Below are 22,228 nucleotides of genomic sequence, written 5' to 3'. Positions count from 1 at the left end.
GCTGCCAACCAAATTCTTACTGCATAACTGTCAAAATTGAGGTGATTTGTATAGATGTGATCAAAATTACATTGTATGAAATTATTACATTAATTCAGTTGAGTCAACAAATACTTAAGCCTATTGTGTCTGTGCCAAATATTCTTCTAGATGCTGAGATAAATTTTCTACTTTTAAATGTTAAATTCACTTTGATAGTATTTCAATAATTTATCCAACAAATATTGAGTGTCTATTCTGTGCTCCAGGTACTGGTTTTAGATAGAGCAGTGAACAAACCAGAAAAAAACTCCTTGTCTTCACGGTGCAGTGGTAAATTTATATTCACATTCTCAAGTCAACAAGGTCTATAGTTTATTGTCTGGGTACTTTCATTATTGTGTTTGAGTATTGGGATTTTATTAGGGCATGAAATAGGTAACTTTCTTTTTCTCCACACAGGAATAGTTTGTATAGCACAATAATTACTATTTATGTGAAAATCTGAAATATGTTAAAATATGGAGATACTTTTTGATATTTTTCCATTTCATTTGCTTCTTTTCTTTTTTTTTTTTTTTTTTGAGACGGAGTCTCGCTCTGTTGCCCAGGCTGGAGTGCAGTGGCCGGATCTCAGCTCACTGCAAGCTCCGCCTCCCGGGTTTCCGCCATTCTCCTGCCTCAGCCTCCCGAGTAGCTGGGACTACAGGCGCCCGCCACCTCGCCCGGCTAGTTTTTTGTATTTTTTTTTAGTAGAGACGGGGTTTCACCGTGTTAGCCAGGATGGTCTCGATCTCCTGACCTCGGGATCCGCCCGTCTCGGCCTCCCAAAGTGCTGGGATTACAGGCTGGAGCCACCGCGCCCGGCCCATTTGCTTCTTTAAACCTTTTATATATATGCTTTGATTTGCATTTCATACACACACACACACACACACACACACACACACACACACACGTATATGTATTTCTTCTTCATTATATATGAAATGAAAAGGCAACATAGTTAAGAGTGAGGACTCTGGAGCCTGACTACCTAGATTCAATTTCCATCTTTGCTTTTTGCTTTCTGTGTAGCCTTGGAAAATACTCTTCCTTAGAGCAACACATTTCAACATGCGTGTTATATACAGCATCTAGTTGTTTTTGCGGTGGAAACCCTTTTGAAATATCTAAATTATCATGCTGCCAGAAAGGTAAATCCTTTTAACACAGTATTCTTCACTTGCCGAGGGATCTAGGGCTTCAGGTTTTCACTCTGCTAATGTGCAGCTGGATGGGTGTTGTAGGAAATTATTTATTTGTGTACTTTTTTAAATGATGGATTTTTATAGAAATTGTATAGTTTTTAGAATTAATTTTAAAGATGAGATCTAATGTTTTACATCTTAAAACCTCTTCTTTTCAGTTATAGCAATTGTCTTATATTTGATGATGCCTATTGTGAACATAAGTGAAGTACTTGGACCCTTGTGCCTTATGCTACTCATGGGAACTGTCCACTGTCAAATTGTGTCTACTCAGATAACAAGACCATCAGGAAACAATGGAAATCGAAGAAGAAGGTAAGATGAGAAATTACACTGTAGTTGTATATTTTCTGGGAGAGGTGTTATAGAGATTTATAAAGTCTTTGATTAATTTAAAATCTCCCTCTTTTGTGTATTTTTTCATTATTTTTTGGCTTAGGAAATGAATGCATTACTTTGCACTTTTCTCCTTGATGCTGAGAAACCTTGTTATAAACTTTCAGTTCCAGTTTGGGATTTTTGTCATTCAGTACAGTTGTTTAAAAGGAAATTTTATATACTATATTATTCTTTATTAAAATTTATCTTATATATTGTCTTTAAAGAAAACATTCTCTTTGAAATTCAGTCTTAATCAAAATTTGGTGAAAATTCACTGTAAACAAGGATCTTGGTACATTTGGTTAGTGCTACCAAAATTTTACCTTTTTTCAAAAGTGTGTAATAAGAATTGACTTCTAAGTGGTCTAAACTTTTTTTTTTTCTTTTTGAGACAGAGTTTCGCTCTTGTTGCCCGGGCTGGAGTGCAATGGTGCAATCTTGGCTCACTGCAACCTACACCTCCCGAGTTGAAGCGATTCTCCTGCCTCAGCCTCCCAAGTAGCTGGGATTACAAGCGTATGCCACCACGCCTGGCTAATTTTTTTTTTTTAATTTAGTAGAGATGGAGTTTCACCATGTTGGTCAGGCTGGTTTGGAATTCCTGACCTCAGGTGGTCCACCCACCTCGGCCTCCCAAAGTGCTGGGATTACATGCGTGAGCCACCGTGCCCAGCTGTCTAAACTTTTAATAAGGATTGATTTGGCTTTTCTTTACATATTGAATTCATGTTATATTTTAATCGATTATATGGTATATGTGAGTTTTGGAACTGTTTAAATGTTCTTAGGTATATGCAGTGTTACCTTCCAAAAGTTATGTTATCCTCCCTCAGAATATCTGTAGATATTTGCCTGCGTAAGCAATTACTAAATAAGAATTTTCCATTAGGTGCAATGAATTTCAACGTATTCTTATTTTTGAATGTTATTTTAAAAACTTTTAAAAAAGAAGATTTCTTATAAGTTCAGTTAAATTGATTGAATGTTTTCTAAGGAAATAAAATGCTATGCTATGTCTTATTGATATATATATAGTATATATCTTTTAATTATATAGGATATCAATAAAAAGTGATCAGTTGCTATTATTCTATGTTCCCCTTATAAAATGAGCCATAAGAGGTAGATTCCTAACGTCCATATTTAAAGAAATTGCTCCTTCTGCTAGTGGTGTTGAATGTGCCTGAACAGACTTTTGGTCATACAAGTGGAAATTTTTTTTTAGTAGATTCTGAATAGCAGTTCTATTTCTTTAATGAATGAACAAAATGGTAGCATAGAACTTTGGTTTGGAATCTGGTTTTGCCCTCAAATCAGAAAGTTCTTGCATAATTTATCCTCAGTATGTGAAGTTAAACTATACTTGATTTTACGTAATAATTTGTCAGTATAATTTTCTATAGGGATATTTTGGGCAGAAATAGGGTCTTGAATAATCTGAAGTTATTGACCTTTTTTTTGTAGAAAATTGCGAAAAACTGTAAATGGTGATGGGAGCCGAGAAAATGGAAATAACTCCTCTGATAAAGTCAGAGGAATAGAAACTTTGGAATCTGTACCCATTATTGGTGGTTTTTGGGAGACTATCTTTGGCAACAGGTGGGAGTCTTTTTTACTTGATTTTGTATTCACATGGTGTTTACAGAATGTATAGTATCATCAGGTCATAGGAGTAAGTAGTATAGACTTATCTTGGTGTGATTTTAAGGGTTATCAGAGGGCTTGCTTACTCAAAATGTTGTCTTCACTGTCTGTTTTGTTAACTGTGAATGCAGTAATCTATCATGAAAGTATTCTGTTTTTTGTTTGTTTGCTTGTTTTTTTTGAAACGGAGTCTCATTCTGTCACCCAGGCTGGAGTGCAGTGGCACGATCTTGGCTCACTGCAACCTCTGCCTCTTGAGTTCAAGCGATTCTCCTGCCTCAGCCTTCCAAGTAGCCGGGGATGACAGGTGCCTGCCACCACACCCGGTTAATTTTTGTATTTTAGTAGAGACAGGGTTTCGCCATGTTGCCCAGGCTGATCTCAAATTCCTGACCTCAGGCCTCAGGCATGAGCCATCGCACCTGGCCTGATTTCCTTTCTTTCGGGCATATACCCAGCAGTGGGACTGCTGGATCATATGGTAGTTCTATTTTTCTTTATTTGAGGAACCTCCAAGCTGTTCTTCATAGTGGTTGTACTACTTTACATTCCCACCAACAGTGTACGGGGGTTCCCTTTTCTCCATATCCTCTCCAGAGTTTGCTATCGCCTGTCTTTTGGATAAAAGCCATTTTAACTCAGGTGAGATGATATCTCATTGTGGTTTTGATTTGCATTTCTGTGATCAATGATGTGAGTACCTTCTCATTTACCTGTTTGGCATTTGTGTGTCTTCTTTTGAGAAATGTCTATTTAGATCTTTTGCCCATTTTAAAATCAGATTATTAGATTATTTCCTATAGACTTGTTTGAGCTCCTTATATATTCTGATTATTAATCCCTTGTCAGATGGATAATTTGCAAAGACTTTCTCTCATTCTGTGAGTTGTCTTTTCACTTGGTTGATTGTTTCCTTTGCTATATAGAAGCTTTTTAACTTGATGTGATCTCATTTGTTCATTTTGCTTTGGTTGCCTGTGCTTGTGGAGTATTATTTAAGAACTCTTTGCCCAGACTGTTATCTGGAGAATTTCCCTAATGTTTTCTTTTAGTGATTTCATAGTTTGGGGTCCTAGATTTATTTCTTTAATTCACTTTTATTTGATTTTTGCATATGGTGAGAGATAAGGGTGTAATTTCATTCTTCTGCATGTGGATATTCAGTTTTTCCAGCACCATTTATTGAAGAGACTGTCCTTTCTCCAATGTATGTTCTTGGCATCTTTGTCAAAACTGAGTTCACTGTTGGCTGGGCACAGTGGCTTATACCTGTAATCCCAGCACTTTGGGAGGCTGAGGTGGGGGGATCATTTGAGGTCAGGAGTTGAAGACCAGCCTGGCCAACATGGCCAAACCATGTCTCTACTAAAAATGCAAGAATAATCCATGCACGGTGGTGAGCGCCTGTAAGCCCAGCTACTCGGGAGGTGGAAGCAGGAGAATCACTTGAACCTGGGAGGCAGAGGTTGCAGCGAGCCAAGATCTCACCACTGCACTCCAGCCTACATGACAGAGTGTGACCCTGTCTCAAAGAAAAACAACAAAAAAAAAAACAGTTCACTGTAGATGTATGGATTTATTTCTGGGTTCTCAATTCTGTTCTGTTGGCCTATGTGTTTTTATGCCACTACCGTGCTCCTTTGGTTACTATAGTGCTGTAGTACAATTTGAAGTCAGGTGATGTGATTCCTTCAGTTTTGTTATTTTTACTTAGGATATCTTTGGTTATTTTGGGTCTTTTGTGATTCCATATTATTATTATTATTATTATTATTTTTTTTTTTGAGACGAAGTCATCTTCTTTTGCCCAGGCCAGAGTGCAAATGGTGTGATCTCAGCTCATTACAACCTCTGCCTCGCAGGTTCAAGCAATTCTCCTGCTTCAGCCTCCCAAATAGCTGGGATTACAGGCACCCACCACTACGCCTGGCTAATTTAGTAGAGACAGGGTTTCACCATGTTGGCCAGGCTGGTCTCGAACTCCTGACCTCAGGTGATCCGCCCACCTTGGCCTCCCAAAGTGCTGGGATTACAGGTGTGAGCCACTGCACCTGGCCCATTCCGTATAAGTTTTAGGATTGTTTTTTCTATTTCTTTGAAGAATGTCATTGGTATTTTTATAGGGATTGCATTGAATCTGTAGATTGCTTTGGTTAGTATGGATATTTTTAACAATAATGATTCTTCCAGTTCATAAACTATGGAATATCTTTCCATATTTTTTGCATTCTCTTCAATTTCTTAAATCAATGTTTTATAGTTTTCATTATAGAGATCTTTCACTTCTTTGGTTAAGTTAATTGCTCGGTGTTTATTTGTAACTGTTAGAAATCGTATCACTTTCTTGATTTCTTTTTTAAATTGTTTGCTGTTGTCATGTAGAAATGCTATTGATTTTTTATGTTGATTTTATATCCTGTAACTTTAATGAATTTATCTGTTCTGATAGTTTTTTGGTGGAATCTTTAGGTTTTTCCAAATATAAGATCGTATCATCTGTAGACAAAGGTAATTTGAATTCTTCTTTTCCAATTTGTATGCCTTTTATTTCTGTCTCTTGTCTGATTGCTCTAGCTAGGACTTCTAGTACTATATTGAATAACAGTGATGAAAGTGGGCATCCTTGTCATTTTCCAGATCTTAGAGGAAAGGCTTTCAGTTTTTCCTCATTCAGCATGATACCAGCTGTGGGTCTGTCATGTGACTTTTATTCTTTTGAAGTATGTTCCGTCTGTACCCTGATTTTTGAGAATTATTATCATGAAGGGATATTGAATTTTATCAAATGCTTTTTCATCATCATTTGAAATGATTATATGGTTTTTTCCTTCATTCTGTTGGTATGATGTGTCACGTTAATTGATTTGTATGTATGTTGAACCATCCTTGCATCCCTGGTATAACCCTACTTGGTCATGATGAATGATCTTTTTATTTATTTATTTCATTTTATCTTATTGTTATTTATTTTTTATTTTTATTTTTTTATTTTTTTTTTTGAGACGGAGTCTAGCTCTGTTGCCCAGGCTGGAGTGCAGTGGCCGGATCTCAGCTCACTGCAAGCCCTGCCTCCCGGGTTCACGCCATTCTCCTGCCTCAGCCTCCCAAGTAGCTGGGAGTACGGGCGCCCGCCACCTCGCCCGGCTAATTTTTTTTGTATTTCAGTAGAGACAGGGTTTCACCGTGTTAGCCAGGATGGTCTCGATCTCCTGAACTCGTGATCCGCCCATCTCGGCCTCCCAAAGTGCTGGGATTACGGGCTTGAGCCACCGCGCCCGGCCTCATTTTATCTTATTGTTATTAATATTTGAGACAGAGCCTCACTCTGTTGCCCAGGCTTCAGTGCAGTGGCGTGATCTTGGCTCAGTGCAACCTCTGCTTCCCAGTTCAAGTGATTCTTGTGTGTGAGCCCCCCATGTAGCTGGGACCATGGGCATGTGCCACCACATCCCTCCCTAATTTTTTGTATTTTTTGTAGAGGTGCACAGAAGTCAAGAATTGAGATTTGGGAACCTCCGCCTAGATTTCACAGGATGTGTGGAAATGCTTGGATGTCCAGGCAGAAGTTTGCTGCCAGGGCAGGGCACTCATGGCAAACCTTTGCTAGGGCAGTGTGGAAGGGGAATGTGGAATGTGGGATGGGCACCCCCACATAGAGTCCCCACTGGGGCACTGCCTAGTGGAGCTGTGAGAAGCGGACCATGGTCTTCAAGACCCCGGAATGGTAAATCCACTGATAGCTTGCACTGTGCGCCTGGAAAAGCCACAGACACTCAACACCAGCCTGTGAAAGCAGCCAGGGGATGCTGTACCCTTCTGGTGATACTTGATATAATTTTAAATTTCTGGAATGTTTTAAGATTTGTTTTGTGGCTATAATATGGTATATTCCTGAAAATGATTCATGCACTGAGGAGAAAAATGTGTATTCCATAGCCGATAGGTGAAATGTTCAGTAAATGTCTATCAGGTCTATTTGGTCTGTAGTGTAGATTAAGTCCAATGTTTTTTTGTTGATATTCGCTTTATGTATCTGGGTGCTTCAGTGTTGGGTGCATATATATTTACAATTGTTATGTCCTCTTGCTGCATTGACCCCTTTATCATTATATCATGACCTTCTTTAACTCTTTTTATAGTTAAAATCTATTTTGTCCGATATAAGTATAGCTACTTTATATGGTTAGGCTGTGTCTCCACCCAAATATCAACTCGAATTATATTTCCCAGAATTCCCATGTATTGCGGGAGGGAGCCAGGGGGAGGTAATTGAATCATGGGGGCTGGTCTTTCCTGTGCTAGTCTCGTGATAGTGAATAAGTCTCACAAGATCTGATGGGTTTATCAGGAGTTTCCGCTTTTTGCTTCTTCCTCATTTTCTCTTGCTGCCGCCATGTAAGAAGTGCCTTTCACCTCCTGCTGTGATTCTGAAGCCTCCCCAGCCTTGTGGAACTGTAAGTCCAGTTAAACCTCTTCTTCTCAGTCTCAGGTATGTCTTTATCAGCAGCATGAAAATGAATTAATACAGTAAATTGGTACCAGTAGAGTGGGGCATTGCTGAAAAGATACCTGAAAATGTGGAAACAACTTTGGAACTGGGTTACAGGCAAAGGTTGGAACAGTTTGGAGTGCTCAGAAGAAGACATGAAAATGTGGGAAAGTTTGGAACCTCCTAGAGATTTGTTGAATGGCTTTGACAGAAATGCTGATAGTGATATGAACAATAAGATCCAGGCTGAGGTGGTAACAAATGGAGATGAGGAACTTGTTGGGAACTGAAGAAAAGGTGACTCTTGTTATGTTTTAGCAAAGAGACTGGTGGCATTTTACCCTTGCCTTAGGGATTTGTGGAACTTTGAACTTAAGATAGATGATTTAGGGTATCTGGCGGAAAAAAAATTGAAGCAGCAAAGCATTAAAGAGGTGATTTGGGTGTGGCTAAAGGCATTCGGTTATATAAGGGAAGCAGAGCATAAAAGTTTGGAAAATTTGCACCCTGACTGTGCAATAGAAAAGAAAAACCCAGGCCGGGCATGGTGGCTCATGCCTGTAATCCCAGCACTTTGGGAGGCCAAGGTGGGCAGATCACCTGAGGTCAGGAGTTCAAGACGAACCTGGCCAACATGGTGAAACCCCGTCTCTACTAAAAAAATACAAAAATTAGCCAGACGTGATGGTGGGTGCCTGTAATCCCAGCTACCTGGAAGGCTGAGGTAGGAGAGTTGCTTGAACCCAAGAGGCGGAGTTTGCAGTGAGCTGAGATCACGCCACTGCACTCCAGCCTGGGCGACAGAACGAGACTCTGTCTCAAAAAAAAAAAAAAGAAGAAGAGAAAAACCCATTTTTGGGGGAGAAATTCAAACTGGCTATAGAAATTTGCATAAGTAGCAAGGAGCCCAACATTAATCCCCAAGCAATGGGGAAAATGTTTCCAGGCCATGTCAGACACTTTTATGGTAGCCCCTCCCATCATAGGCCTGGAGGCCTAGGAGGAAGAAGTGGTTCATGGTCTGGACCCAGGGTCCTCATGCTGTGTGCAGCCTTGGGACTTGGTGTCCTGTGTCCCAGTTGCTCCAGCCATGGCTGAAAGGGGCCAATGTACAGCTCAGGCTATGGCTTCAGAGGGTAGAAGCTCCAAACCTTGAGCTTCCACGTGGTGTTGAGTCTGCAGGTGCACAGAAGTCAAGAATTGAGGTTTGGGAACCTCTGCCTAGATTTCAGAAGATGGATGCCCAGTCAATAGTTTGCTGCAGTGGCGGGACCCTTATGGAGAACCTCTGTGAGGGCAGTGTGGAAGGGGAAAGGTGGGGTCAGAGCCCCCACACAGAGTCCCTACTGGGGCACCGCCTAGTGGAGCTGTGAGAAGAAGGCCACCATCCTCCAGACCCCAGAATGGTAAATCCGCCAACAGCTTACACTGTGCTCCTAGAAAAGCCCCAGACACTCAACACCAGCCTGTGAAAGCAGCCAGGAGGGAGGCTTTACCCTGCAAAGCCACAAGGACAGAGCTGCCCAAGACCATGTGAACCCACCTTTTGCATCAGCATGACCTGGATGTGAGACCTGGAGTCAAAGGAGATCATTTTGGAGCTTTAAAATTCGATTGCCTCACTGGATTTTGGACTTGCAAGGGCCCTGTAACCCCTTTGTTTTGGCCAATTTCTCCCATTTGGAATGTCTGTATTTCCCAATACTTGTATCCCCATTGTATCTAGGAAGTAACTAGCCTGCTTTTGATTTTACAGGCTCATAGGTTGAAGGGACTTGCCTTGTCTCAGATGAGATTTTGGACGCTAGACTTTTGGGTTAATGTTGAAATGAGTTAAGACTTTGGGGGAGTATTGGGAAGGCATGATTGGTTTTAAAATGTGAGGACATGAAGTTTGGAGAGGCAAGGAGCAGAATGATATGGTTTGGCTGTGTCCCCACCCAAATCTCAACTTGAATTGTATCTCCCAGAATTCCAGTGGGTTGTGGGAGGGGCCTGGGGAGGGTAATTGAGTCATGGGGACTGGTCTTTCCCATGCTGTTCTTGTGATAGTGAATAAGTCTCACAAGATCTGATGGGTTTATCAGGGGTTTCCGCTTTTGCTTCTTCCTCATTTTCTCTTGCCACCACCATGTAAGAAGTGCCTTTTACCTCCCACCATGATTCTGAGGGGCCTTCTCAGCCATGTGGAGCTGTAAGTCCAGTTAAATCTCTTTTTCTTCCCAATCTTGGGTATGTCTTCATCAGCAACGTGAAAATGGACTAATATACTACTCCTGCTAATTTTTAGTTTCTATTGGCATGGAATAACTTTTTCCATTGCCTTATTTTCAGCCTGTGTGTATGTTTATAGGTAAAGTTTGTTTCTTGTAGGTAACAGATCATGGATTTTGTTTTTTTATTTCATTAAGCCACTCTATGTCTTTTGATTAGAAAGTTTAGTTCATTTACATTCCATGCCATTATTGATAAGTAAGGACTTACTCTTGCCACTTTGTTAGTTGTTTTCTGGTTCATTTGTGATCTTCTTTTCTTTCTTTCTTTCTCGTCTTCCTCTTAGTGAAGGTGATTTTCTCTAGTGGTATTTTAAAATTTATTTCTTTTTATTTTTTTGTGTATCTGTTATTTTTTTTAAATTTGGGGTTACATTGAGGCTTGCAAATAATATTTTATAACCTATTATTTTTAAACTGATGACACTGATTGCATAAACAAGCAAACAAACTCATAAACCAGCAAAGAGAAAAGTAATAAAAACTGTACACTTTCATTCTGTTCCCTTGCTTTTTAACTTTTTGTTGTTTGTATTTATATCTTATTGTACTGTCTATGTCTTGGAATGTAGTATTCTTTTAAATTGGTTCATCTTTTAGTCTTTCTATTGAAGATATGAATAGTTTACACATGACAATTACAGGGTTATAATATTCTGTCTTTATTGTGTACTTACTAATGAGTTTTCTACCTTCAGATGATTGCTTATTGCTCATTAATGTCTTTTCTTTCAATTTGAAGAACTCTCTTTTGCATTTCTTGTAGGCAGGTCTGTTGTTGATGAAATCCTTCAGCTTTTGTTTTTTTCTGGGGATATCTTTATTTTTCCTTCTTGTTTGAAGTTTATTTTTGCTGGATAATACTATTCTAGGATAAAAAGGTTTTTCCTTTAGCAGTTTAAATATGTCAGACTGGCTGCACATAGTGGCTCATGCCTATAATCCCAGCACTTTGGGAGGCCAAGATGGGAGGATTGCTTGAGGCCAGAAGTTCGAGACCAACCTGGGCAACATTAGGGAGACCCAATCTCTACAAAAATAAGAATAAAAAATTAGCTGGGTATGGTGACATGTGCCTGTGGTTCCAGCTATGCTGGAGGTTGAGACAAGAAGATCACCTGAGCCAAGGACGTTGAGGTGGTAGTGAGCTGTCATGACAGTGAACTCCAGCCTGGGCAACTGAAATCCCCATCTTAAAAAAAAAAAGTAAAAAGAAATAAGTAAATAAATATGTCATACCACTCTCTCCTAGCCTATAAAGTTTGCACTGAGAAGTCTGCTACCAGACATATTGGAGCATCTTTGTATGCTATTTGTTTCTTTTCTCTTGTTGCTTTCAGGATCCTTTCTTTATCCTTGATCTGTGAGGGTTTGATTGTTAAGTGCCTTGAGGTATTCTTCTTTGGGTTAAATCTGTTTGGTATTGTATGACCTTCTTGTACTTGAATATTGGTATCTTACTCTAGATTTGGGAACTTTTCTGTTAGTATCCCTTTGAATAAACTTTGTACTCCTATCTCTCTCTCTACCTCCTCTTTAAGGTCAGTAACTCTTAGATTTGCTGTTTTGAGGCTATTTTCCAGAATTTTTAGGTGTGTTCAGTCTTTTTTATTCTTTTTTCTTTCGTATCTTCTGTATTTTTAAATAATCTGTCTTCAAGCTCACTAATTCTTTCTTCTGCTTGATTAATTCTGCTGTTAAGAAACTCTGATGCATTCTTCAGTTGCATTTTTCAGCTCCAGAATTTGTTTGATTTTTTTTTTTTTTTAGTTATTTCACTCTCTTTGTTAAATTTATCTGATAGGATTCTGAATTCCTTCTGTGTATTCTTGAATTTCTTTGAGTTTCCTCAAAATAGCTTTTTTTTTTTTTTTTTTTTTTTTTTTTTTTTCAATGGTGCAATCTCGGCTCACTGCAGTCTCCACCTCCCAGGCTCAAGTGATCCTCCTGCCTCAGCCTTCCAAGTAGCTGGGACTACAGGCACATGCCATTGCACCCAGCTAATTTTTTTATTTTTTGTAAAGATGAGGTTTTGCCATGTTGCCCAGGCTAGTTTTGAACTCCTTAGCTCAAGTGATCCACCTGTCCCTTGGCCTCATAAAGTGCTAGGATTACAGGCATAAGCCATTGTGCCTGGCCAAAAATAGCTATTTTGAATTTTCTGTCTCTAAGGTTGTATATTTCTGTCTCTCTAGAATTAGTCACTTATTATATCTTATTAGTTGGTTTGGTGAGGTCATTTTTTCTTCGATGGTCTTGACGCTTGTGTGGTTAGATGTTTATTGTAGTCTTCACAGTCTGGGCATCTTTGTACCTGTCCTTCTTGGGAAGGTTTTCCAAGTATTTGAGGAGAATTGGGTGTTGTGATCTAAGTCTTTGGTCACTGCAGCTGTATCTGCATTCGGGGGCACCCTAAGCCCAGTAATGCCACAGCTGCTGTAGACTTGTAGAGGTGATCGCCTTGGTGGTCTTGGGTCAGATCTGGGAGAATTCTCTGGATTACCAGGCAGAGACTCTTGTTCTCTTCCCTAACTTTCTCCCAAACAAATGGAGTCTCTCTCTCTCTTTGCTGAGCTGCTTGGAGCCAGGAGGGGGTGACACAGCACCCCTGTGGCCTTTAATACTGGGACTGGCCTGGGGCAGGCCTGAAGCCAGCACAGCACTGGGTCTTGCCCAAGGTCCACATGGTGACCACTTGCCTGTCTACCACCTATGTTTACTCAAAGCCCAAGGGCAAATTCAGCCAGGCTTATGTCCTTCCTTTTAGGGCAGCAAGTTACCCCTGGCTCTGGGCAGATCTGGAGATGCTGTCAGGGCCTGGCGTTGAGAACCTTAGGAATCTACCTGTCGCTGTGTTCTATGGCAGCTGAGCTCGCACCCAAACCAAAAGACAAACTCCCCACTCCTCTCTCCCATTTCCTCAAGCAGAGGAATCTCTCCCCATGGCCACCACTGCCCCAGGCCTGCAGCAAGTACTGCACGGCTGTTGCTGATATTCACTCAAGGTCCAAGGGCTCTTTGGTTAGCTTGCGGTTAATGCTGATAGGCCTGGGTATCTCCCTTCAGGGCAATGTGCTCCCCTCTGGTCCGGGGTGGGTCCAGAAATACCATCCAGGAGCCATGGCCTAGAATCAGGGACCTCAAGAGCACACTTGGTGCTCTACCCCACTGTGGTTGAGCTCGTACCCTGCCTATAAGACAGGGTTCTCTTTACTCTTCCCTCTTTTCCTCAAGCAGGAAGAGTCTCTCCCTGTAGCCACCACAGCTCGGAATATACTGGGTCACTCCCTGAGGCCAGTATGGCTCTGAGTCTCACCCAAGACCCACAGTGAGTACTGCCTGGCTACCACTGTTTGAGCCCAAGGGCTTTTTGGTCAGCAGGTGATGACTCCTGCTGGGACTGGATCCTTCCCTTCAAATGTGCTGATTGCATTTTGGTCCAAGGTGTGTCTAGAAATGTCGTCCATAAGTTAGGTCCTGGAATGGGGGCCTCAGGACTGTGGTCCCTTGTTCTACTCTGGCTGAGCTGGTCCTTTTTACTCTTCTGTCTCTTCCTGGGCTGTGAGCAACACTGCCTGGCTTTGCAGTAGGGGTGGCACAAGCACTCCCTGGCCACTCAGCTGGTGTCTCAGTAGGTCATGTGCACCCTAAGTCTGCTGGGCTAGTGGAGTGGCAGTAACAGACGATAGAAGGTAGGAGTTGCATTGTGTTTGAGAAGATGTGGAGAGGACTATGAACCTACTTTTGTGCAACACTGAAAAGTATATGCTTCCTTTCAGTTAATTGACCTGAGTCTTTGAAGAATAGACTCACATTCTGAGTCTGTGATTGAATATTTTGTCATTCTACACCCTTACTTAGCAAGCTAAAGTCCTGAAAAATATGATTCTTGAATTTTCTTGATTTCCAGAATAATATAGCGTATTCCTTAGAAGAAAGTGGTTTCATGAAAGGTGTTATTTTCAAAAAACTAATCTTCTTTTCCTTTTTTTTTTTTTTTTAAAAAAAATAGGATTAAAAGAGTAAAATTAATATCTAACAAAGGGACTGAAACTGACAATGACCCAAGTTGTGTCCGTCCTATCATTAAGAAGAGACAATGTCGACCAGAGATTAGAATGTGGCAAACAAGAGAGAAAGCAAAATTTTCAGATGGAGAAAAGTGCCGTAGGGTAAGATTTAGATGGATTTAACAAGCCTTTTTTTCCTCATGTAACATTTTCCTGTTAAGACTCTGTTAGAGATATAAAACAGATACTAGTAGGTTTGTAAATTTGTCCTAACAAGTAAAACCACAGGATATGAAAAGAAGCTATCACATGAAGACTGGAACTTAGTCTTAAAATTTCTAGTACTAGACTTGTTATTAATTTTGCGAGTTATCCAGCCTTAGCAGTAGGCTAGTAGATTTAATAAACAGATTAGTGAAGAGGGTGCTGTGTCATATTCCAGAGAAGCAGTGATAGTATAGTAAGAGTTTGGGAAATTATTTTGTAGGTTTAGGTAGAGATGGTCTGCTCTATGTCGAAAACTAGCTATATGCTTTTACTTTATAGTTTTAAACTGTTTTCTTGTTGGTTAGATCGTGGCATTTAGTCTAATAATTATTGAGCCATTACTATAACCAGGCATTGTTCTAAGTACTTTACGTATACTAACCTATCTCATTTATTTTCAACAAATCTGTGAAATAGATGCTTTTATTATCATTTCTTTTCAGATGAGGAAACTCAGCTCCAGACAGATTTAGTAAATTGCTCAAGGTTATGTGTCTAGTAAGTAGAAGAGTTGTGATTCAGGCTTAGAGTTTGACTTGAGTTTTGGTTTTTGAATACTCCATAACACTGCCTCTTCATTTAGCATATTTAGTTTCAAGTTAATATTTTTCTTAATTGAGATTAAATAATATATGGATTTATTCAGTTTTGGGTTAGTTTACTTTTGCTGCTTGGTAGTGTTTGTATGATTTTTTTGTTTTTACACATGCAGCTTATTAGAATATTTTGGGCTGTCCCCTGTGAAGATATTGCTGTTCTCTTTGTAGGAGGCTTTTAGGCGTTTGGGTAATGGGGTGTCTGATGACCTGTCAAGTGAGGAAGATGGTGAAGCACGGACACAGATGATATTATTGCGTAGGAGTGTGGAAGGGGCCTCAAGTGACAATGGTTGTGAAGTTAAGAATAGAAAATCAATACTTTCAAGGCACCTAAACTCTCAGGTAATTTCTGTTTTAGTTTATGAAAGTATAGGACTAAATCATTGAAGTTAGTAACAAAGCATTTAACATATCTTCCTATTGTTTGTTGGTTTGATTTTTGGCAGGTAAAGAAAACCACTACAAGGTGGTGTCATATTGTGCGGGATTCAGATAGTCTAGCTGAATCAGAATTTGAATCAGCAGCCTTTAGCCAGGTAAAGTATCCCTTTGAGAAATCAAGGTATATTTTTGAGTGTAATAACTTTATCCATTCCTTTTGTTATTGGTTGCCCTAAAGTTGCGTTTACATTAATATTTGCCAACCCTTTCCTTGTCTCCAATTATCTATCTCCTTATCTGGCAGCTTTTAATGACTACATACCTAGAAAGAATATTTTCTTTTTTTTTTTTTTTTTTGAGACGGAGTCTTACTCTGTCGCCCAGGCTGGAGTGCAGTGGCCGGATCTCAGATCACTGCAAGCTCCGCCTCCCGGGTTCACGCCATTCTCCTGCCTCAGCCTCCCGAGTAGCTGGGACTACAGGCGCCCGCCACCTTGCCCGGCTAGTTTTTTGTATTTTTAGTAGAGACGGGGTTTCACCGTGTTAGCCAGGATGGTCTCGATCTCCTGACCTCGTGATCCGCCCGTCTCGGCTTCCCAAAGTGCTGGGATTACAGGTTTGAGCCACCGCGCCCAACCAAAAGAATATTTTTCTATATTGACCCTGAGCTTAAAAGTATCACAGATGATGCCCAGAAAGAGGTTACTTAATCCCTGAATTATGAGATTATTAAATATTCACTTGGAATATGAGGTTTATTTTTAAACATCATAAATTGGATTGACACTGATGAAGACAGATTTTTGAGAAAGGAGTTCTGAAAAGATGGGAGTAGTAAATCTCATCATGAGAGCTAAAGGGCATATTATATTATTTGGAAAATTGTAAGTCAGAGGTGAGCAGAGTAGATGGTGGTGGTGTGGTTTTTCTTTTGTTTTGATTAACAAGGCAATTGTGATCATGGAATAACTTTCATATTTATGTTTTTACTTTTCTTTGCCTGATTATCCTTTAACATTTTGGAGCTGAGTAAGTCTGTAGTGAAGTTCACAATATTTAGAGTTGGGGACATTTTGTGTGTGTCAAAAAGCTCAGCTAAGCCAATTGAGTTGGTCATCTTGGTGTGCTTATAGGAATCACTCCCTTCCCAGAACACCTTAGTTGAACAGTTCTGTAACTTGGCAATAGCTTCTTAGAGGGAGTCCTGCTTGCTAGAGACATCAGAGTTTAACATTTAAATACTAAAATCTATTATTGGCCAGACATGGTGGCTCATGCCTGTAATCTCAACACTTTGAGAGGTTGAGGTGGGTGGATAGCTTGAGACCAGGAGTCTGAGACCAGCCTGGGCAACAAAATGAGACCCCCTCTTTACAAAAAAAAAAAAAAAATATATATATATATATATATATTTGTGTGTGTGTGTGTGTGTGTGTGTGTGTATCCGGGTGTGATGGTATGCACCTGTAGTGCCAGCTACTCAGGAGGCTGAGGCAGGAGGATCGCTTGAGCCCAAGAGTTTGAGGTTGCAGTGGGCTATGATAATGCCACTGCACTCCAGCCTGGGTGACAGAGTGTGACCCTGTATCAAAAAATAAGAAAGCATTATTGTTATGTGAAGCCCTGTGAAAAAATGAATTCATGGTGATTGACTTTTGAAGGCTTTCAATCCATTGCTGTAGATAACTTGTTTTAATTTTATTTCACATATAATTATTTTTAAAGATGAAGAAAATTTTTTCCTTTTTGTTTTCCTTTAAAGGGCTCTAGATCTGGTGTGAGTGGTGGCTCTCGAAGCCTCAACATGTCAAGAAGAGACTCAGAAAGCACCCGCCATGACTCGGAGACTGAGGATATGTTATGGGACGACCTGCTACATGGCCCAGAGTGCCGGTCATCTGTCACCAGTGACAGTGAGGGGGTTCATGTGAATACCCTTCACTCAGGGACCAAACGTGACCCCAAAGAGGATGTTTTTCAGCAGGTCTGTGCAGGCATGATAAGAATAGCTAGTATTTATTGTGTTCTTACTGTATGTCAGGCATTCTGTTATCTCATTTAACTTTACAATAATCCTGTAGGGTAGATACTATTATTATCCCCAGTTTAGAGGTGAGGAAATTGAGCATAGCCTGTAAGTGAAGATGTTGGGATTAGAATTCAGGGAGAAGTAATCTAGAGTTACCTAACCTAAATTTTTTTTTATATTACTTTTTCTTATTATTTTCCTTAGAATGGCCCTTAACGTGTATTTTGTATTTTGTATGAGTAAAGTTTGTATACAGAAAATATACCTTATATTTTCATGAACATCACAGTGTTACATATGAATTACTAGGAAATGGTACTGCTTGCTTTTTGAATAGTGCATAAAATAAATAATGCTTTTAATTTCAGGTTTTATATTAATGTCATAAAATCAGTCATTAGAAGGTATTTCAACCTTCCAACCAATGTAGAGATTCATTCTATATCTGTGTAAATTTTTTACCATCTGTTGTGTGGTGATAATAGTTCCTACTTCTTAGGAATAGTGTGAAATAGCTAATAAGATAAAGTACATAGCATAATACCTGGCAAGAGTAAATACCCAATAACTGTTAGCATTATTATTAATGTCTCCATCAGATGATCAGTTGGCCTCTTCTTAAATACTTCTGGAGCTGGAGTGCTTGTTATTTAATGATACAGCTTATTCCACTTCTGGGTAGATTGAATGATGAAGAAATAGTTCTCATATCAACCTTTCAGTTGCTTAATGTCAATGATTGTTATGATTCTTAGGTTTTTGTTCTTTAGGCTAAATATTTCCACATTGACTTGCAAATAGTGAATGATGGATACATATTTGCTTAATTATCAAATTTTCTTGATTCAAAGATACCATTGATTTAGATGATACATTTTCATTTAAAAAATCACTTCATTAAATGTATATAATTTTTAAAAAATGAACCAGAAACAATGTAAATTTTCTCATTAAAGTTTTTTTTTTTTTTTTTTTGAGACAGAGCTCACTCTGTTGCCCAGGCTGGAGTGCAGTGGTGCAATCATGACTCACTGTAGCCTTAACCTCCCCAGCTCAAGTGATCCTCCCACCTCAGCCTCCTGATTAGCCACCGTGCTTGGCTAATTTTTAAATTTTTTGTAGAGATAGGGTCGCACTATCTTGCTTAGGCTGGTCTTGAACTTCTGGGTTCAAACAGTCCTCCCACCTTAGCCTCACAAAGTGTTGGGATTACAGGGGTGAGCCACCATACCTGGCTCTCATTAAAATTTTATGCTGCTTTTTCTGATTTTGCAGTGAGGCTAAATATTTTTTGCATTCAGTCTGAAGATTCATCTAAATTACATTGCTTTCAGTAGTTATGCATAGCATCATGATGATCTTGATCTCTTTAGCACTCCCCTCCTTTGAGATTTGCAGTATAATTTTAAGACATATATAAGAATAATTGAGTGTGGTAAACTCACCATGTCAAATGCAATAAATCATTTTCCAATCCTGTTCACCTAGCCTATTATTCTTTTATTCCCTGTGTTTCTTAATACTATACTACCCACCCAAGTCAAAAAGCTTGGAGTCATTCTTGACCCCCCCCCCTTTTTTTTTTTAGATGAAGTCTTACTCTGTCACCCGGGCTGGAGTATAGTAGCACAATTTCAGCTCACTGTAACCTCCGCCTTCCAGGCTCAAGTGATTCTCCTGCCTCAGCCTCCTGAGTAGCTAGGATTACAGGCGCCTGCTGCCCACCACCACACCTGGCTAATTTTTGTATTTTTAGTAGAGATGGGGTTTTGCCATGTTGGCCAGGCTGGTCTCGAACTCCTGACCTCAAGTCATCCACTCGCGTCGGCCTCTGAAAGTGCTGGGACTACAGGCATGAGCCGCCATGCCCAGCTGGCCCCATTCTTTCCACCCTTAATCGCTTATATTCTTTTGATTCAGCTGTCTAAATACCTGCATCTCTGTGGTCACCCTGCTTGGTGCAGGCCATCATCTTATTTCAACTGGATAAGATAAGAAGCTATTACAGTAACTTCTGTAGGGTTGCCTCTGTTCCTTTCATTTTCCTTGCTACAGCCAGAGTGATACTTCTAAAATACAAATCTGATAATGCCACTTCCTTTAAAATCCTTTTTTCTTCTTTCTGGATTGATTGCTTCTGTTCCTTTATTTGTTCTAATACAGTTTCATCTCTGACCATTCTGTCCCTGCTCCTCACATGGTGAACTTGACTCGACTAACTTTCTTTGTTGCTGATATGTAACCAGGCCTCATGCGCCTCTGGGCCTGTATGCATACAGGTTTCTTTGCCTGGGACATAATTTTCTCTAATGCCCATTCTTTTGGTTCATTCCTTTTTATTTCCAGGCAGGTCTTGGCCTGAGTGATGCTTCCTTCAGGAAGCCTTTCCTATATACTCCTAAAGCACTCTTGCTTTTCCTTACCATGCTGTATAGTAACTTCCTTCAGAAGTCTATAAACTCCTTGATAGCAAGGACATCTGTCTTGTTCTCCATTTTATCCACAGGCATGATACATAGTAGGTGCTTAGTAAATATGAGTTGTATAAGTCAGTGAATCAGTCACATCAGTGATTCAAATCAATAAATGCTTGTTGGCATTATGCTAAGCGTTTTGGTAGAAAGAGAAAAAATATGCCAGATGGTCCTTTTCTAGAAGGTTATATTTTAGTTTGGGAACAAGATAATTATATAGGAAATAAGTAGAGGACAACATAAAAGCACCATATAATAAGATGCTAATTTGTCTGATACAGACTGTAAAAGTTTTTCATTTCAGAGAAGGGCAAAGTTAGTAAGGCTGAGGCTGTCAGAGAGGACCATGGTGGTGAAATGGGACTTGAGCTAGTATTTAAAGAATGAGACATGATATGGCAGAGGAGGAGAGGGAGCTGTTTTCATTGTGACTGTCTCCACTTGAGCTTTTCTAAGCCTCACTAATTCTCTGTGTCCTGGTTAGACCAGAAACAGACTTAACTCCTCAGTCATTCATGTGATGTATAAGGCCTTTTAGTATCTTCCTTTACTTCCTATTACTCCCAGTATAATCTCATAGCTCTAGAAATTCTTTCTTAATAGCCCATGACTACACTAAGCTTATCCTCACTTCCATACCTTTAGAGAGGGAAGCAACCTTGGAGATCATGGACTGCTATCTCTCCTCATAACAGAAGACATTTAGTCTCTCCCTAGGTAAGAGAATGGCTTAGTGAAGAAAAATGGACCTAGCGGGCCATGGTGGTATGTGATTGTGGTCCTTGCTACACAGAAGGCTGTGTAGAGGGAGGCAGATGGGAGGATTGCTTGAGCCCAGGAGTTTGAGACCAATCTGGGCAACATAGTGACACCCTGTCTCAAAAAAAAAAAAAGAAAAAAAGAAAAAAAGAAAAAAGGACCAGCATTATAGAAGCGGTTATTAGAGTGTTGGCAAATGAATGGAGCCTGGGAAAGAAAAACTAATGGAGGCAATAAAGCATGGATAGAAACAATTTTATATTTTTCTTCTCAGAATCATTTGTTCTGGCTTCAGAATTCAAGTCCTTCCTCTGATCGAGTTAGTGCAATAATCTGGGAGGGGAATGAGTGCAAAAAGATGGATATGTCTGTGTTGGAAATAAGTGGCATCATCATGAGCAGGGTAAGATTGAATATGTTTCCAGATTTTTCAAAAAATATACTAGGGGATCAGGAGCTATTTTATAAGAATCTCTTAGTGATTAAAACAGTATGACTCTGCTTTTGAAGCACATATATATATCATCTATATTATATGTAATATATTATTAACATATATATGTAATTTTGTAGTCAGAGTCTTTACATGGTAGTATATATATTATTTGTTATACCTGGTCTCTGTTAGCATAGTCAACTGTTCAGGTATGCTCTACAGATATTCCTATCTCATTGAATCCCAATTTTTAATAAGATTTAAAAGTCATAAATCTGTATGTCATTTGTATTTATACTTTTAGAATGTGTTTTTAATAGTCTGAATAGTGTTTGATAAATACTGCTTTGTAACTCCATTTAGCTACACAATAATGATAGAAATTGTAAATAATTCACAGGTCAATGCCTATCAGCAAGGAGTAGGTTATCAGATGCTGGGAAATGTTGTCACTATTGGATTAGCATTTTTTCCATTCTTGCATCGACTTTTCCGTGAGAAGAGCCTTGACCAGCTAAAGTCCATTTCAGCTGAGGAGATCTTGACTCTCTTTTGTGGGGCACCACCTGTTACACCTATTATTGTTTTGTCCATAATTAATTTTTTTGAAAGATTGTGTCTTACTTGGATGTTTTTTTTCATGATGTGTGTGGCAGAGAGAACATATAAACAGGTCAGTGGAGAAATAAGTAAAATTTTTTACCTCTGTTTTTGTATATGATATTCCATTGAGTCGTTTTTGTTCTCTTGATTTGGTCTCTCTTCAAGTTGATGTGGACAATAAAGGATTGATAAGTGGACTTTTGATATTTGTGGATTTATTGTTTGTGTTATTGACTGTTTACGTATTACACATTGTAATCTGAAATTTTGCCAGGCCCCACGTGTAGAATAAGTGGCTTAGCCAGTGAGTGAGCCTAGCCGACTGCTTAGCTTCTGTACCTCAGTGTCCCTTTTTTGTTTTTTATCCATAGAATAAAATAATTATCTACATGTGATAATGTTTTTGTGAAAAATGGCCAAGTGAGAAATACGTAAATTGAAATTTGATAAAAATTATGGATGGAGGGTTTAAAATATTGGTGATATGCAGAAGAAGTGTGATTTATTTTATTTTATTTTTTTGAGACAGGGTCTCGCTCTGTTGCCCAGGTTGGAGTGCAGTGGTGTGATCACGGCTCACTCCAGCCTTGACCTCCTGAGGATCAAGCAGTCCTTCCAGCTCAGCCTCCCCAGTAGCTGGGACTATAGGCCTGC

General features: G+C 39.5%; 1 protein-coding gene across 7 annotated transcripts in view; it reads left to right on the top strand.

Annotated features, from left to right (window-relative positions):
• PHTF1 (putative homeodomain transcription factor 1) overlaps positions 1 to 22,228 on the top strand; it is a 73,494-nt gene that overhangs the window by 31,811 nt on the left and 19,455 nt on the right. For 6 of the 7 annotated variants that reach the window (XR_007717585.1, XM_050747315.1, XM_050747347.1 and 3 more), the window contains 8 exons: positions 1,388 to 1,544; positions 3,075 to 3,209; positions 14,029 to 14,188; positions 15,061 to 15,234; positions 15,339 to 15,428; positions 17,036 to 17,257; positions 20,810 to 20,938; positions 21,372 to 21,644. Coding sequence is in view for 6 of the 7 variants with exons in the window: in XM_050747315.1 (XP_050603272.1) it covers positions 1,388 to 1,544; positions 3,075 to 3,209; positions 14,029 to 14,188; positions 15,061 to 15,234; positions 15,339 to 15,428; positions 17,036 to 17,257; positions 20,810 to 20,938; positions 21,372 to 21,644 (1,340 nt within the window). In the remaining variant the exon portion in view is untranslated. Of the gene's footprint in view, positions 1 to 1,387; positions 1,545 to 3,074; positions 3,210 to 6,481; positions 7,709 to 14,028; positions 14,189 to 15,060; positions 15,235 to 15,338; positions 15,429 to 17,035; positions 17,258 to 20,809; positions 20,939 to 21,371; positions 21,645 to 22,228 lie in introns of those variants that run through there. The other variant, XM_050747363.1, reaches the window with a different exon arrangement.

The sequence above is a fragment of the Macaca thibetana genome, chromosome 1, assembly GCF_024542745.1.
Source record: "Macaca thibetana thibetana isolate TM-01 chromosome 1, ASM2454274v1, whole genome shotgun sequence".
Taxonomy (NCBI): Eukaryota; Metazoa; Chordata; class Mammalia; order Primates; family Cercopithecidae; genus Macaca; species Macaca thibetana.
This window is presented reverse-complemented; position numbering and strand designations above follow the sequence as displayed.